The 12,864-nt window shown below is 33.6% G+C and overlaps 1 protein-coding gene across 2 annotated transcripts in view; it reads right to left on the minus strand.

Annotated features, from left to right (window-relative positions):
- LOC127728685 (transmembrane protein 245-like) overlaps positions 1 to 12,864 on the minus strand; it is a 53,842-nt gene that overhangs the window by 5,292 nt on the left and 35,686 nt on the right. The window contains exons 12-16 of one of the 2 annotated variants that reach the window (XM_052236295.1): positions 11,605 to 11,738; positions 8,499 to 8,599; positions 5,768 to 5,942; positions 2,366 to 2,517; positions 1,464 to 1,521 (exon numbers count right to left, since the gene is read on the minus strand). In XM_052236295.1, the coding sequence (XP_052092255.1) occupies positions 1,464 to 1,521; positions 2,366 to 2,517; positions 5,768 to 5,942; positions 8,499 to 8,599; positions 11,605 to 11,738 (620 nt within the window). The remainder of the gene's footprint in view (positions 1 to 1,463; positions 1,522 to 2,365; positions 2,518 to 5,767; positions 5,943 to 8,498; positions 8,600 to 11,604; positions 11,739 to 12,864) is intronic. The other variant, XM_052236296.1, reaches the window with a different exon arrangement.

A 12,864-nucleotide genomic window follows, 5' to 3' on the forward strand; every position in this document is an offset into this window, starting at 1 on the left:
AAATTTCTTCTGATTATCAAGTTGCAGTTAATATTCGAGTATTTACTTTTAATCTACTAAAGCAATTCATCATGAAGGATAATTGTTGTTATTTGGCATAAAATTATGTTCAGTTTTAAGATTAAGAGTCTAACCTTGTACTAGTTTTTAAAGAGGGATGTTGATTGCATATTGCAATACAACCCCGTGTTAGACTTATTTAACTATTTTCTTCATAATTGAATTTAAATTTCATTTTCTAATCTAAATTTTCATCAGCATTTGCTGAAAAGTAATTAAATAATGCAATTAATCGTCTCTCTAGATAAAGTGTTCTCCTGTCAGGTGTGTCAATCTACCTGTACAAGAGATTAGCGATCACTTGCCGGATATCCCTCAGGGCTTTAAAACAATAATCCGGGGAAAACTTTGGATTACCGGTATAATACAATAAGGATTATGCAAATTACACGCAACTGATCATAATTGCTAACAAATATGACGGCAGATAGCGAAACGCAAAACATTTTTCAATCCCCTTTCAATCCTAGTGCAGTTATTTAACAATGGCAGGGACCATTTGATTATAGCGGACGCTAATTTAACGAAGGCGGGGATAATTTGACGATGGAGGTGCACCATCATAAAACATGTCATGGAGATCCCTGGTGCAACATGGGAAAAATTTAATTTTTTTCTGAGAGTTAAAGTCCTGTTACTCTGGCAAGACAAACAGAAAATTTTAAAAATCTAAAGGGGAGATTTCTTTTATAAATCCCAACAATAGTGTAAAGTTTTGAGGAAATCATATACAAGCATAATGGATAAAAGTGCACAATATGTGAAAAAATGCCTTAAATTTAATAGTTAAAGTCCCCTTACTCTGGAAAAAAAAATGAAAATGGAGAGGGAGTTTTCTTATGTCAATCGTACTGCTGTGTTAAATTTCATGGGAATTGGTTATCATTTGTAGTGTTGATGGACGGACAGACAGATTTAACCATTTCCTCTTTGACAGGTGTATAAATATGACAAAAATCTATGTATTTTTCAGGAAAACACATAGAAAGTCCTTTTTTGTGACGTCATGGGTAAACAGCTACATGTACTCCTTTTTAATTTTGCATTACCTCAACTTTATAACAATTAAAATCTTAAACTAAAAGTTCACATTTTTATAAAAACTTAGTTTAAATAAGGCCTTTATCACACCCTCACCTTAAAGACACTTTTGAGAAAAGCAAAGAAAAATGTACTTCTTATATAATATCTAAAAACAAACTTATCTTTAAGTTGGGAAACCATTAACATTCCTGTGTGACAGCTGTGAAATATTGTCCTATAGGTTCATGTTTCTGATCTATGTAATCTAAATATAAACACAGGGGTGGTCAGCAATCACATACCCAAGTCAAAATTGAAGTAGTCTTTTGTTGTACTAAATAGAATAATTTAAGTTGCAAGGGAAATAACTTTTAACATACCTCTGAAACAACGATGGAAGGCTTACTCTGTGTACTCTTGGTTCTTGTGTGTTATAGCCTAATTATAGTAACAACAGCTGCGTTATTCTTATTTCATCAGATATTGTATTTCACAGAGAGATCTCTCTACTCATTAATCAGAACAAGCCTTTTGTCTATTTCAGTGTTTCATCTCAACACAATAGATATAAGAAGATGTGGTAGACAAGCACATCAGTTTATGTTAACAAAACAAGTTTTTTTATCATGCTTTTAGCAATTAGTTATCATGGTTATGTACTTACACTTCTTTTTACAAAACTTAATAGTTTTTTTTAAAATACATAAACAATTATTTCTTTTGATTAGACCTAATGTATGCTTTAAAAGGGACGTTTTTGAGGAGTCCTTAATTTGATTATTAATTCTAAGCAAAGCAAATTAAAATAATCATAATTTTTCCAGTGTTTCCTTAAATTTTTTATTTCATTGTTGTGGTAATGCGTGATTTCTAGCAAAAGTGCGTTCTTTTTAAGGAAGATCAAGTCTAACATCTTTTTCAAAGATTATAACATTCTTGGCTAAACAATTTGGTAATATAAATTAAAACCTTTTGTTTCAAGCATGCAAACCTCAATTAAGTAAAAATAACAACAAACATATAAAGCAAAGCTATTATATTTATAGCAAAATATCCTTCATGCAAAATTCAAATCAGGAAAAATCATAATGAGTGATTTAGAACAGACTTATTTTACATATCTAAATAATGCAAACTCATTGTATCAAAACAATTATCTAAAACCAGAATATGTTCACTATCAAAGCATTCTCAAATATAGAATTAAGTTTTTAAAGTCAAAAGGCATGCATTTTCTTGTCACCATTCTTATCAAATTACTGGCCCATTCCATCCTACTTACCAGCTGTAGGGGTGTCAGGCTGTAACATGTTGCTGTATACATTAATGGCTACAATAAGGCAACAAAGAAGTATAGGACCAATAATAGCACCTTCCAGTCCCAACCAAAATATACCACCAGCAATGGCAAGACCAGTTATGTATGGATGACCACTGAAAACAAAATAAATCATATACCAGGTAGTGTTCACTTAAGAGTTAAAAGAACTTCAATAAATTTTCTCCTTGACAACATTTATGTACATATTGGCTAAACAATTTGGTACATGTAATATAAATTAAAACCTTTTGTTTCAAGCATGCAAACCTCAATTAAGTAAAAATAACAACAAACATTTCAGCAATACAATTTATCGACAGATTGTAGGTATTCCTATGGGCACCAATTGTGACCCTTTAATAGCAGACTTGTTCCTGTACTGTTATGAATCCCAGTTTATGGCAAAGCCCAGTAAATTCAACAACACTTACCATCATCTTGATGATATTTTTTCGTTAAGTAATCAAGAATTCTCTAAATATACTGCGGAAATTTACCCAAAGGAACTTACCTTAAATAAATCAAATATTAACAGCAATAAGTGTCCTTTCCTAGATTTAGACATTTCAGTTTTACACCAGAAACTCTATAGAGAAATATACGACAAAAGAGATGAGTTTTCTTTCTCTATTTTTAATTTTCCTTTTTTTGGATATTGATGTTCCTTTGGCACCGTCTTATGGTGTGTATATATCCCAACTCATTCGCTATGCCCATGTTTGTAGTGATGTTTTGGATTTCAATGAGCGTAATCTATGTATTACTGGTAAATTATTAAGTCAGGGATTTTCTTTACCACAAATTTCTTAAAACGTTTACTAAATTCTTCCATAGATACAAAGATTTGGTTTGCAAGTTTGGCTGTACCTGTAAAAATTATTTCAGACGGAATAGCTCATCCTAAATTTTACGGTGATGTTGTTTACAGAGCCCGGAAATTTATATAAAATCCAGGTAAACTTATCAATCCTTTAAATAAACTCATTCTAAAAGGTGACCAATTAACAGTGTTATTAGATCTTTGAATATTGTTTTTATTGGTATAAATATTGATTTTGTTATCAATAAATTAAAACCATAATAAATAGTGTTGTTATACACATATGCACTTTCACGATACAACAATCTGTCGATACCTATATTTTGGCATTGCACAAAGTCATGTTTTCTCTGACTGTTAATGATGTCTTTACACTAAATTCATTGGATGTTGGATGTGTACTGATTGATATATTAGTCTTAGATACAAGATTTCTTTTATTATTTGTTATTGGCTTTGAACTAGCTGTCAGTAACTGCGAGTACTCTCAGATCTGTACTTTGTGTCTTTTGTTGTTAGGGATGTATAAATACCCTGCCACATCCGGTCTGTGTTTTTGTTAGATGTTTATCTGCTTTGTATCGATCTGAGGAGTAAAGCCATTTTCAACTGATTTTTATAGTTTGTTCTTATGTTGTGCAGTAACACCACTGTCTCAGGTTAGGGAGAGAGTTGAATGCTCACAAATATGTTAAACCTCTACACATTATTTATGTGCCTGTCCCAAGTCAGGAGCCTGTAGTTCAGTGGTTGTCATTGGTTCATGTCTGTCATATTTGTTTTTTGTAAATTGTTTTGTTATAAATTAGGCAGATAGTTTTCTCAATTGAATTGTTTCATATTTTTCATGTCAGGGCCTTTTAAAGCTGACTATAGTGTATGAGTTTTTCTCATTGTTGAAGGCCAAACGGTTGCCTATAATTGCTTACATCCACTTCATTTGAACTAAGGTGGATAGTTGTCTCATTGGCAATCATACCACATCTCCTTATTTTTATATTCAAGAATATAATCTGTTAAAATGATGACATAAAAACAGATATGGATTTTTATTTGAACAATGAATGAAATGACTAAAGTATTTGGGGATTTTTCTACTGCAAACCAGCTGCTGGAAATATTGTATTTAACATCCTCAGTCAATGAATTTTTAAAGGTTTATTTCTCATATCTATTTATAGTTCGGACAATAATGGCTGAAAATAAAGGTATATGAAATATTCAGACATAAAAAATAACAAGAGTGCACATGCTGAATGTGTCACCTGCTATACTTATGATTGAATTTATGATGAAAGTCTGTTATATGAAGGTTTTACTAAAAGTATAACATAAACATAACATAATCAATGTTATAGAAAAATGAGGTCACAGTCAGATGAACCATGCCAGACAGATATGTTCACCTTACAATTATTCCATACACCAAATATAGTGGTCCTATCGCTTATAGTAACTAAGAAAAAGATAAAACGACAAAATCTTAACATTAACCAATGAACCATGAAAATCAGGTCAAAATAATATGAGCACCGTACAATCATTCCATACACCAAATATAGTTGACCTATTGCCTTTAGTATCTGAAAAACTGACAAAACCACAAAACTTATCATTGACCAATAAACCATGAAAATGAGGTCAAGGTCATATGAAACATGCCAGAAAGACATGTACATCTTACAATCATTCCATACACTCACTATAACTTACCTACTGTTTAAAGTATCTGAGAAATAGACCAAGCCACAATAACTAAGCATTGTCCAATGAACAATGAAAATGAGGTCAAGGTCAGATGAACAATGCCAGACAGACATGTACACCTTACAACTGTTTCATACACCAATTATAGTGGTCATATCACTTATAGTATCTGAGATAGAGACCAAACCACAAAAACTAAACATTGTCCAATGAACCATGAAATTGAGGTCAAGGTCAGATGAAACCCGACAGGTGGACATGTACACCTTACAATCATTCAATACACCAAATATAGTTGACCTATTGCTTATAGTATTGAGATATGGACTTGACCACGTAACTATAACCTTGATCACTGATTCATGAAATGAGGTTGAGGTTAGGTAGACCCTACCTGACGGACATGTTGAAGTTGTAAGGAACCCATATACCAAATATAGTTATCCTATTACTCATAATAAGTGAGAATTTGATGGAACTAAAAAATTGTAATTTTTTCAAAGCAGTCACTGAACCATGAAAATGAGGTCTAGGACAATGGACATATGACAGATAGAAATTTCTTAACATAAACTGTCTGCATACAAGGTTTGAAGCATCCAGGTCTTCTACATTCTAAAATATAAAGCTTTATACAAATCTTTTACGACTTTGACGCCACCAGGATTGTAATCCCTAAATCACCCATACTGCAACTTTTGTCGTAGGCGAGACAAAAATGAAGCAAAACTAGGGTTTTCACATGAATATAGTATTTACGTAGGATGTTGAAACCCATTTAATTCAGAGGAAGGTGCATAACTTCCAATGTATTCAATCCTCCTAAGAGATCTTACCCTTTAATTTCACTGAGTATTGTAGTATCTACTACATATGTTGGTAACATATGAAGTACAAACAGCAATATAGATAATACTCCTTGACCTTTTACGAGCCACAGTTCAAGGACAGCTGGAATTGCAGCCCAATATGTTCCAAGAAAAGGTACCGCTGCAAATACTGCTGCAAGAGCTGAAAACAAACAATAGGGAAATACAAAATGCAGAACAATATATGTTTTTGGTAGGGTTTTTTTTTTGGATAAAAAAGTGAATTGAATAAAAGTAAAATTTCACTAATTTAAAGCACCTGAAACTCAAAAATAAGTCCGCTCAATAAGTTGAATTGATCTTTTTTGTGTTAAAAACTACAGATCTGATGATGTCAGACTTTAAAACCTCATTGAAAAGACTTTCTTGAGGAGTATTTAAATAAACATAGATAGATAATATCCAAATAATTATTTATCAAAAATAAAGTCCTTTGTAAATAATCCACATGTCGTCGTGCTAAGCATACCAACATTCATAATTCAAAGTATCAGACAACAGGAAGTAGGTGTCTTACTGTAGGGCTTCTGACCTAATAATAAGTTGTTTTGTTAGAAATGTGGGATGAAAAATGTTGTTCTTTGATCATGTTTAAAATTGAACGTATTGACAAACAGTAGTAATCTGACTGATTTGAAAAGTAATCACACAATTTTAATTGAATTTTATTTTACCCTGTCTGTTTCACTAACATAGCTAAAGAATATTTCTTAACAAAGTCTCAAATTCTACTGAAAAATTCCTAGGCAACAGATATAACTTGTTGAACTGTGAGCTATTGATCACTAATAATACAACCTCTATAGGTACAGTGGATTCATTTATTTTCGTGGATACAAATTTTTGTGGATTGAGGAAATATTGTATTCGTGGATATTTAATTTCCTTGTTCTGCCAAAGTCTGCATACAAGCCTATGGAAAATTTGTAATTCGCTGAACAGTTGTTCAACTTTATCCAAGAAAATTGGTTTCCCACAAATAATAATGAATCCACAGTATACTGTAAAGAAAATGCATTATACGGCATAGCATGCTCACATGAAGCTTGATACAAAATTTCAGGGTGAATTTAACTGAAACAAGAAATGATTGTAACAGAATGCTGTTACGAAGTCTCCCAAACGAAGCTCCCATAATTCATAATTCATAATTCCCAGGGTCGCCTGACATTGGGCAACGTCCAGTGAAAATTGGTTTGGTCCAGTGAAGTTATATGCATTAGTGATGCCTGGGGACTAACCTTGCATATCATTCAAATCATCTTGGCATGACAAACCAGAATATATATGGTTTAGGGGTGGGGATCTCGACCATTTACAAGATACTAGAACATTGGGGGTGGGGAGGAACCCTGGGGACTGGCCCTATACGTCATTCAAATGTTCATTACATGATGAACAGGAATATATATGGTTTAGGGGTGGGGATCTCAACCATTTACAAGATATTAGAACATTGAGGGTGGGGGGAACCCCTGGGGACTGACCGTATACGTCATTCAAATGTTCAAGACATGACAAATAGGAATATATATGGTTTAGGGGTGGGGATCTCGACCATTTACAAGATATTAGAACTTTCTCAAATGGCAGGGGGTCGTGATGAGCCCTGGGGACTAACCCTGTATATCATTCAAACCATCTTAGCATGACAAACCAGAATATATATGGTTTAGGGGTGGGGATCTTGACCACTTAGAAGATATTAGAACTTTCTTAAATGGCAGGGGGTGGGGGTGACCCCTGGGGACTAACCCTGTATTTCATTTGATGTGCTTTATCATGATAAACCAGAATATATATGGTTTAGGGGTGGGGATCTCGACCATTTACAAGATATTATAACTTTCGCAAATTGCAGGGGGTCGGGATTACCCCTGGGGACTAACCCTGTATATCATTCAAACCATCTTAGCACGACAAACCAGAATATATATGGTTTGGGGGTGGGGATCTTGACCACTTACAAGATATTAGAACTTTCTTAAATGACAGGGGGTGGGGGTGACCCCTGGGGACTAACCCTGTATTTCATTTGATGTGCTTTATCATGACAAACCAGAATATATATGGTTTAGGGGTGGGGATCTCAACCATTTACAAGATATTAGAACTTTCTCAAATGGCAGGGGGTCAGGATGACCCCTGGGGACTAACTCTGTATATCATTCAAACCATCTTAGCATAACAAACCAAAATATATATGGTTTAAAGGGTGGGGATCTTGACCACTTACAAGGTATTAGAACTTTCTTAAATGGCAGGGGGTGGGGGTGACCCCTGGGGACTAACCCTGTATTTCATTTAATGGGCTTTATCATTTAGAACATTTTCAATTAAAAAGATTGTGTCTATCACAAACGGTTTTCAATTTATAATCATTTGAAAATTTTAAAAAATAAAATCCCATAGGGTTCTATAGAAAAACCCTCTTTTCTTTTTGCCCCCTTAAAGTACCCCTTTATAAACCCCATTGCACAAACAAAACCCTGATTGCACCACTAGACATGTTAGTCTTACATATTGTGAAACCCTAAGTTAATCTGACAAGCGGTTTTGGAGAACGGGTGCGTACAAGTTCAAATTGAAAAGCGGCAGAAGAAGAAGAAGAAGAAGAAGAAGAATAATAAGAACTGAGCAAAAACAATAAGTCTTCCCAAACTTCGTTTGGGAGACTTAATAAAATAAATAAACTTACCTGATGGTATGAAAACAATATTCACACCAAAGACTGAATGTGTTAACCATGTGTACAGACCATAGAACACTGCCATTTTTAATGAAGCCATGAACACGCCACTAAAAAAGAAGCAAAAAATGAAGCCATGAACACGCCACTAAAAAAGAAGCAAAAAATCACATAAATATCTATCTATAAATAAAGTTATAACAAGAATATGTATCCATTGACACCATGCCACACCAACAAACAAATAAGTTTGAACAGGGTATCCCCTGGATCAAATTTATTTTCACCACATTATTAGCCAAATAAATGGGGAATGTGTCCATGGGACACAGATGATACCCCCGTTTGCATATCATATAAAGTTATAAAGGGCATAACTGAAGAACGGTAAAAGTGATGCTTCCCAAATTTGTACTTAATCTGAGTTTTGTGGTAACAAGTACTGTGTATAAGTTTCATAACATTTGGTTGAGGCAAACTTAAGTTAGAGAACGGAAACGAAAAATCAGCAATTTTTCCATTTGTTAAGGGGCATAACTCTAGAGCAGTAAAATGACACCACCAAAATTCAAACTTGATCTGTATTTTGTGGTAATAAGCATTGTGTATAAGTTTGATAACATTTGGTAGAGGCTGCCTTAAGTTAAGAGAACGGAAACGAAAAAAAAATCAGCAATTTTTCCATTTGTAAAGGGGCATAACTCTAGAAAAGCAAAATTGATACCACCAAAATCCAAACTTGATCTGTGTTTTGTGGTAATTAGCATTGTGTATAAGTTTCATAACATTTGGTTGAGGCTAACTTAAGTTAGAGAACAGAAACGAAAAATTCAGCAATTTTTCCATTTGTAATGGGCATAACTCTAGAATGGTTAAAGTGACACCACCAAAATTCATACTTGATCTGTGCTTTGTGGTAATAAGCATTGTGTATAAGTTTCATAACATTTGGTTGAGGCAAACTAAAGTTAGACAAGAGGCTGTCAGAGTGACAGCAAACTGGATTTCCTGCAGAGGTCGAACCCTGAGCAGTTGAGCAAGTATGGACACTACATTTAGTTTAAAACAGCTCTGAATTTGGATTGTGATTGAATATTTGACACAGCATAGGTGTGTGACACAAAATGAATGTGGTCAAAGAACTGAAAACTTTGAAATTGGACCTTTCCCTATTATAGTCCAATATCCAAAATCTAAGTACATTGTTAGAATCAGCATATCAAAGAACCCCAATAATTTAATTTTTGATGAAATAAAAAAAAAAGTTTAATTTAGGACCCTTTGGACCTCAATGTGGACCAATTTGATAAAGAAGCCCACAATCCAAAATCTCTAAATACATGGTTAGATTCAGCATTTCAAAGAACCCCATAATTCAATTTTTGATGAATCAAACAAAGTTTAATTTTGGACCCTGATTTGGACCAACTTGAAAACTTGAAAACTGGGCCCAAAAATCTAATATTTAGAAACACGGTTTAGATTTAGCATTTGAAAGAACCCTATATATATTTAATTCATGTTGAAATGAAACACAGTTTAATTTTATCCATATAATTTTCTGTTCAAAGGGAAATAACTCAAACTGAATAAATGTTAAACACATAGTTCTCTAAAATTAGATATGATTTAATCACTAAAATATAGTTCTCTAAAATTAGATATGATGTTAAATATATCTATTTTCAAATTATAATCAAAGATATGATTTAACCACAAAAAAATAGTACTCTAAAATTTGACATGATGTTACACAATGTATATCTATTTTCAAATTATAATCAAATATAATTAATACATGTAGTTCCAAATATTTTTTCTTACATTTGTCACAAACTAATATAAATCTGCAACTTGTCTATGAACGTCAACAACTTTATCTTCACAATGTAATGTAATGAATTCATTCAGAAAATTAGTTTATACAGAATAACCAACAAACCTACCACAAGATTCTTCAAATAATTTACCAAAGAAAAGAAAAAAAAATCCAAAATGTCATTTATCATTAATACCATGTCTTTTAAAAATCTTTTAAAAAATGAATTATTTCCCTTTGAACAGAAATGGAGTAATTATTAAGTATTTCATCAAAAATTTAATTCTTGGGAAAGGGCTATAACTCAACAAAGAGAAAAGCTAAAATCATGAAAATTGAACTTGACCTTCATTTAGTCACCGCAAACAACATATCTACATTTGAAAAAAATGTCGTCAAAGGGTTTTCATGTAAATGAACAGACACTGTTTGGCAGTCACCCGCCTGCCCGCCGGTCATACATCCCCAAATCAATAACCGATTTTTCCTTTGAAATTCCATTTAAAAACAGAAACGAAAATTCAGCAATTTTTTCATTTGTAAAGGAGTATAACTCTTGAATGGTTAAAGTGACGCCATCAAATATCAAACTTGATCTGTGTTTTGTGGTAATAAGCATTGTGTATAAGTTTCATAACATTTGGTTGAGGCAAAATAAAGTTAGAGAACGGAAACCAACTTTGGGACGTACGGACAGACAAGGGTAAAACTTAATGCCTCCTCCACTACGGCAGGGGCATAAAAATATCTAGTAATATAAGTTTCATTTGGTGGAAAGAGCAAGAGTCTAAAATGGAAAAAAAAAAGGATCAACTTATAAGAATTGATCAGTAAAGCACAATAAAATAGGTTTTCATTTTTCTTTCACCAAACAGAAACCTTGTTTCGAGTTGGTGTGACCACAGCTCCATGGTAAGTTATAAAACTTGAACCTGATATGGGAAAGAAGAACTGACAGATAGACACATACAGGTGGAAACAGTATGCCCCTACTATCATAGATGGGGCATAAAACATAATTGCCTTTATTGGTTGACATGTTTTGCCATCAAGCATGGCATCTTCAGGACAAGTATACATATGAAAATAGACAGTGAAGTACAATAATTGTGGATTATGTATTTTGTAAGAAGTCATGTTACAATAATTGTTGTTATGGCTTCACTATTTTATAAATATCAAGTGAAAGTGAAATAAAAATAGTTAGGTAGAATAAGTGTTAACTAAAACATAGTCAAAATAGTAACACCTGTCTCCCTTTGAAAATAATCTATAGATTCTTATAATAAAACTAACCCTACTGCTTCTTGTACAGCTTGTCCAAAACTGTTTCCTTGGTGTGTTACACTGATACTAGAAAACCATTCTACTGGTTTATACTGATCACCACTTGATGCCAGCAGGTAGAAAAGGGTTGTCAAGAAAATAGCCTATTTGAAAAATTTTAGGACCATTAATAAATTACATGATTAATACAAAATTATAAAATAAAAACAAATCTGTTCTTATCTTCAACAGCAATTAAGCTAGAGGCTCAAAGGAGACTGTATTGCTCAACTGGCATAAGAATAATGATAATGAACTAGAGGCTCCAAGGAGCCTGTGTCACTCACCTGATATTTTTGTTTACAATTGATGCATGAAATAATGCAACCATTATACTTTTGCTTTAGTTTCAGAGATATAAGCCAAAAACTGCATTTTACCCCTATGTTCTATTTTTAGCCATGTCAGCCATGTAATTGTATGAAATAATTGTAACAGGATGCTGTTACGAAGTCTCCAAAACAAAGCTCCCATAATTAGTCATTCCCATGGTCACCTGACATTGGGCAAAGTCCAGTACAAATTGGTTTGGTCTAGTAAAACGATATGCATAAGTGACGCCTAAGGATTAACCCTGTATGTCATTCAAAACTTCTTGAAATCACGAACAGGAATATATATGGTTTAGGGGTGTGGATCTCGACCGTTTACAAGTTCTCAAAAAAGGGGGCAGGGTTGATTCTCAGGGGACTCTTTATTTCATTTGATTTGTTTTATTGTCCCATACAAGAATATATATGGTTTAGGGGTGGGGATCTCTACCATTTACAAGTTCTCAAACAGGATGGGGTGGGGGTGACACCAAGGGACTCCCCCTATATTTCATTTGATTTGTTTTATTGTCCCGTACAAGAATATATATGGTTTTGGGGTGGGGATCTCGACCGTTTACAAGTTTTCAAAAAGAAGGGGGAGGGGGTGACCCCCGTTAACTTCCCTTATATTTCATTTGATTTGTTTTTTTGTCCCATACAAGAATATATATGGTTTTGGGGTGGGGATCTAGACCGTTCACAAGTTTTCAAAAAGAAGGGGGGGGTGGGGGTGACCCCCGTTAACTTCCCCTATATTTCATTTAATTAGTTTTATTGTCCAATACACGAATATATATGGTTTTGGGGTGGGGATCTCGACCGTTTACAAGTTCTCAAACAGGATGGGATGGGGGTGACACCCAGAGACTCCCCCTATATTACATTTGATTTGTTTTGTAGTCCCATACAAGAATAT

This window comes from Mytilus californianus, unplaced genomic scaffold, assembly GCF_021869535.1.
Source record: "Mytilus californianus isolate M0D057914Y unplaced genomic scaffold, xbMytCali1.0.p SCAF_2, whole genome shotgun sequence".
In the NCBI taxonomy this organism is placed as follows: domain Eukaryota; kingdom Metazoa; phylum Mollusca; class Bivalvia; order Mytilida; family Mytilidae; genus Mytilus; species Mytilus californianus.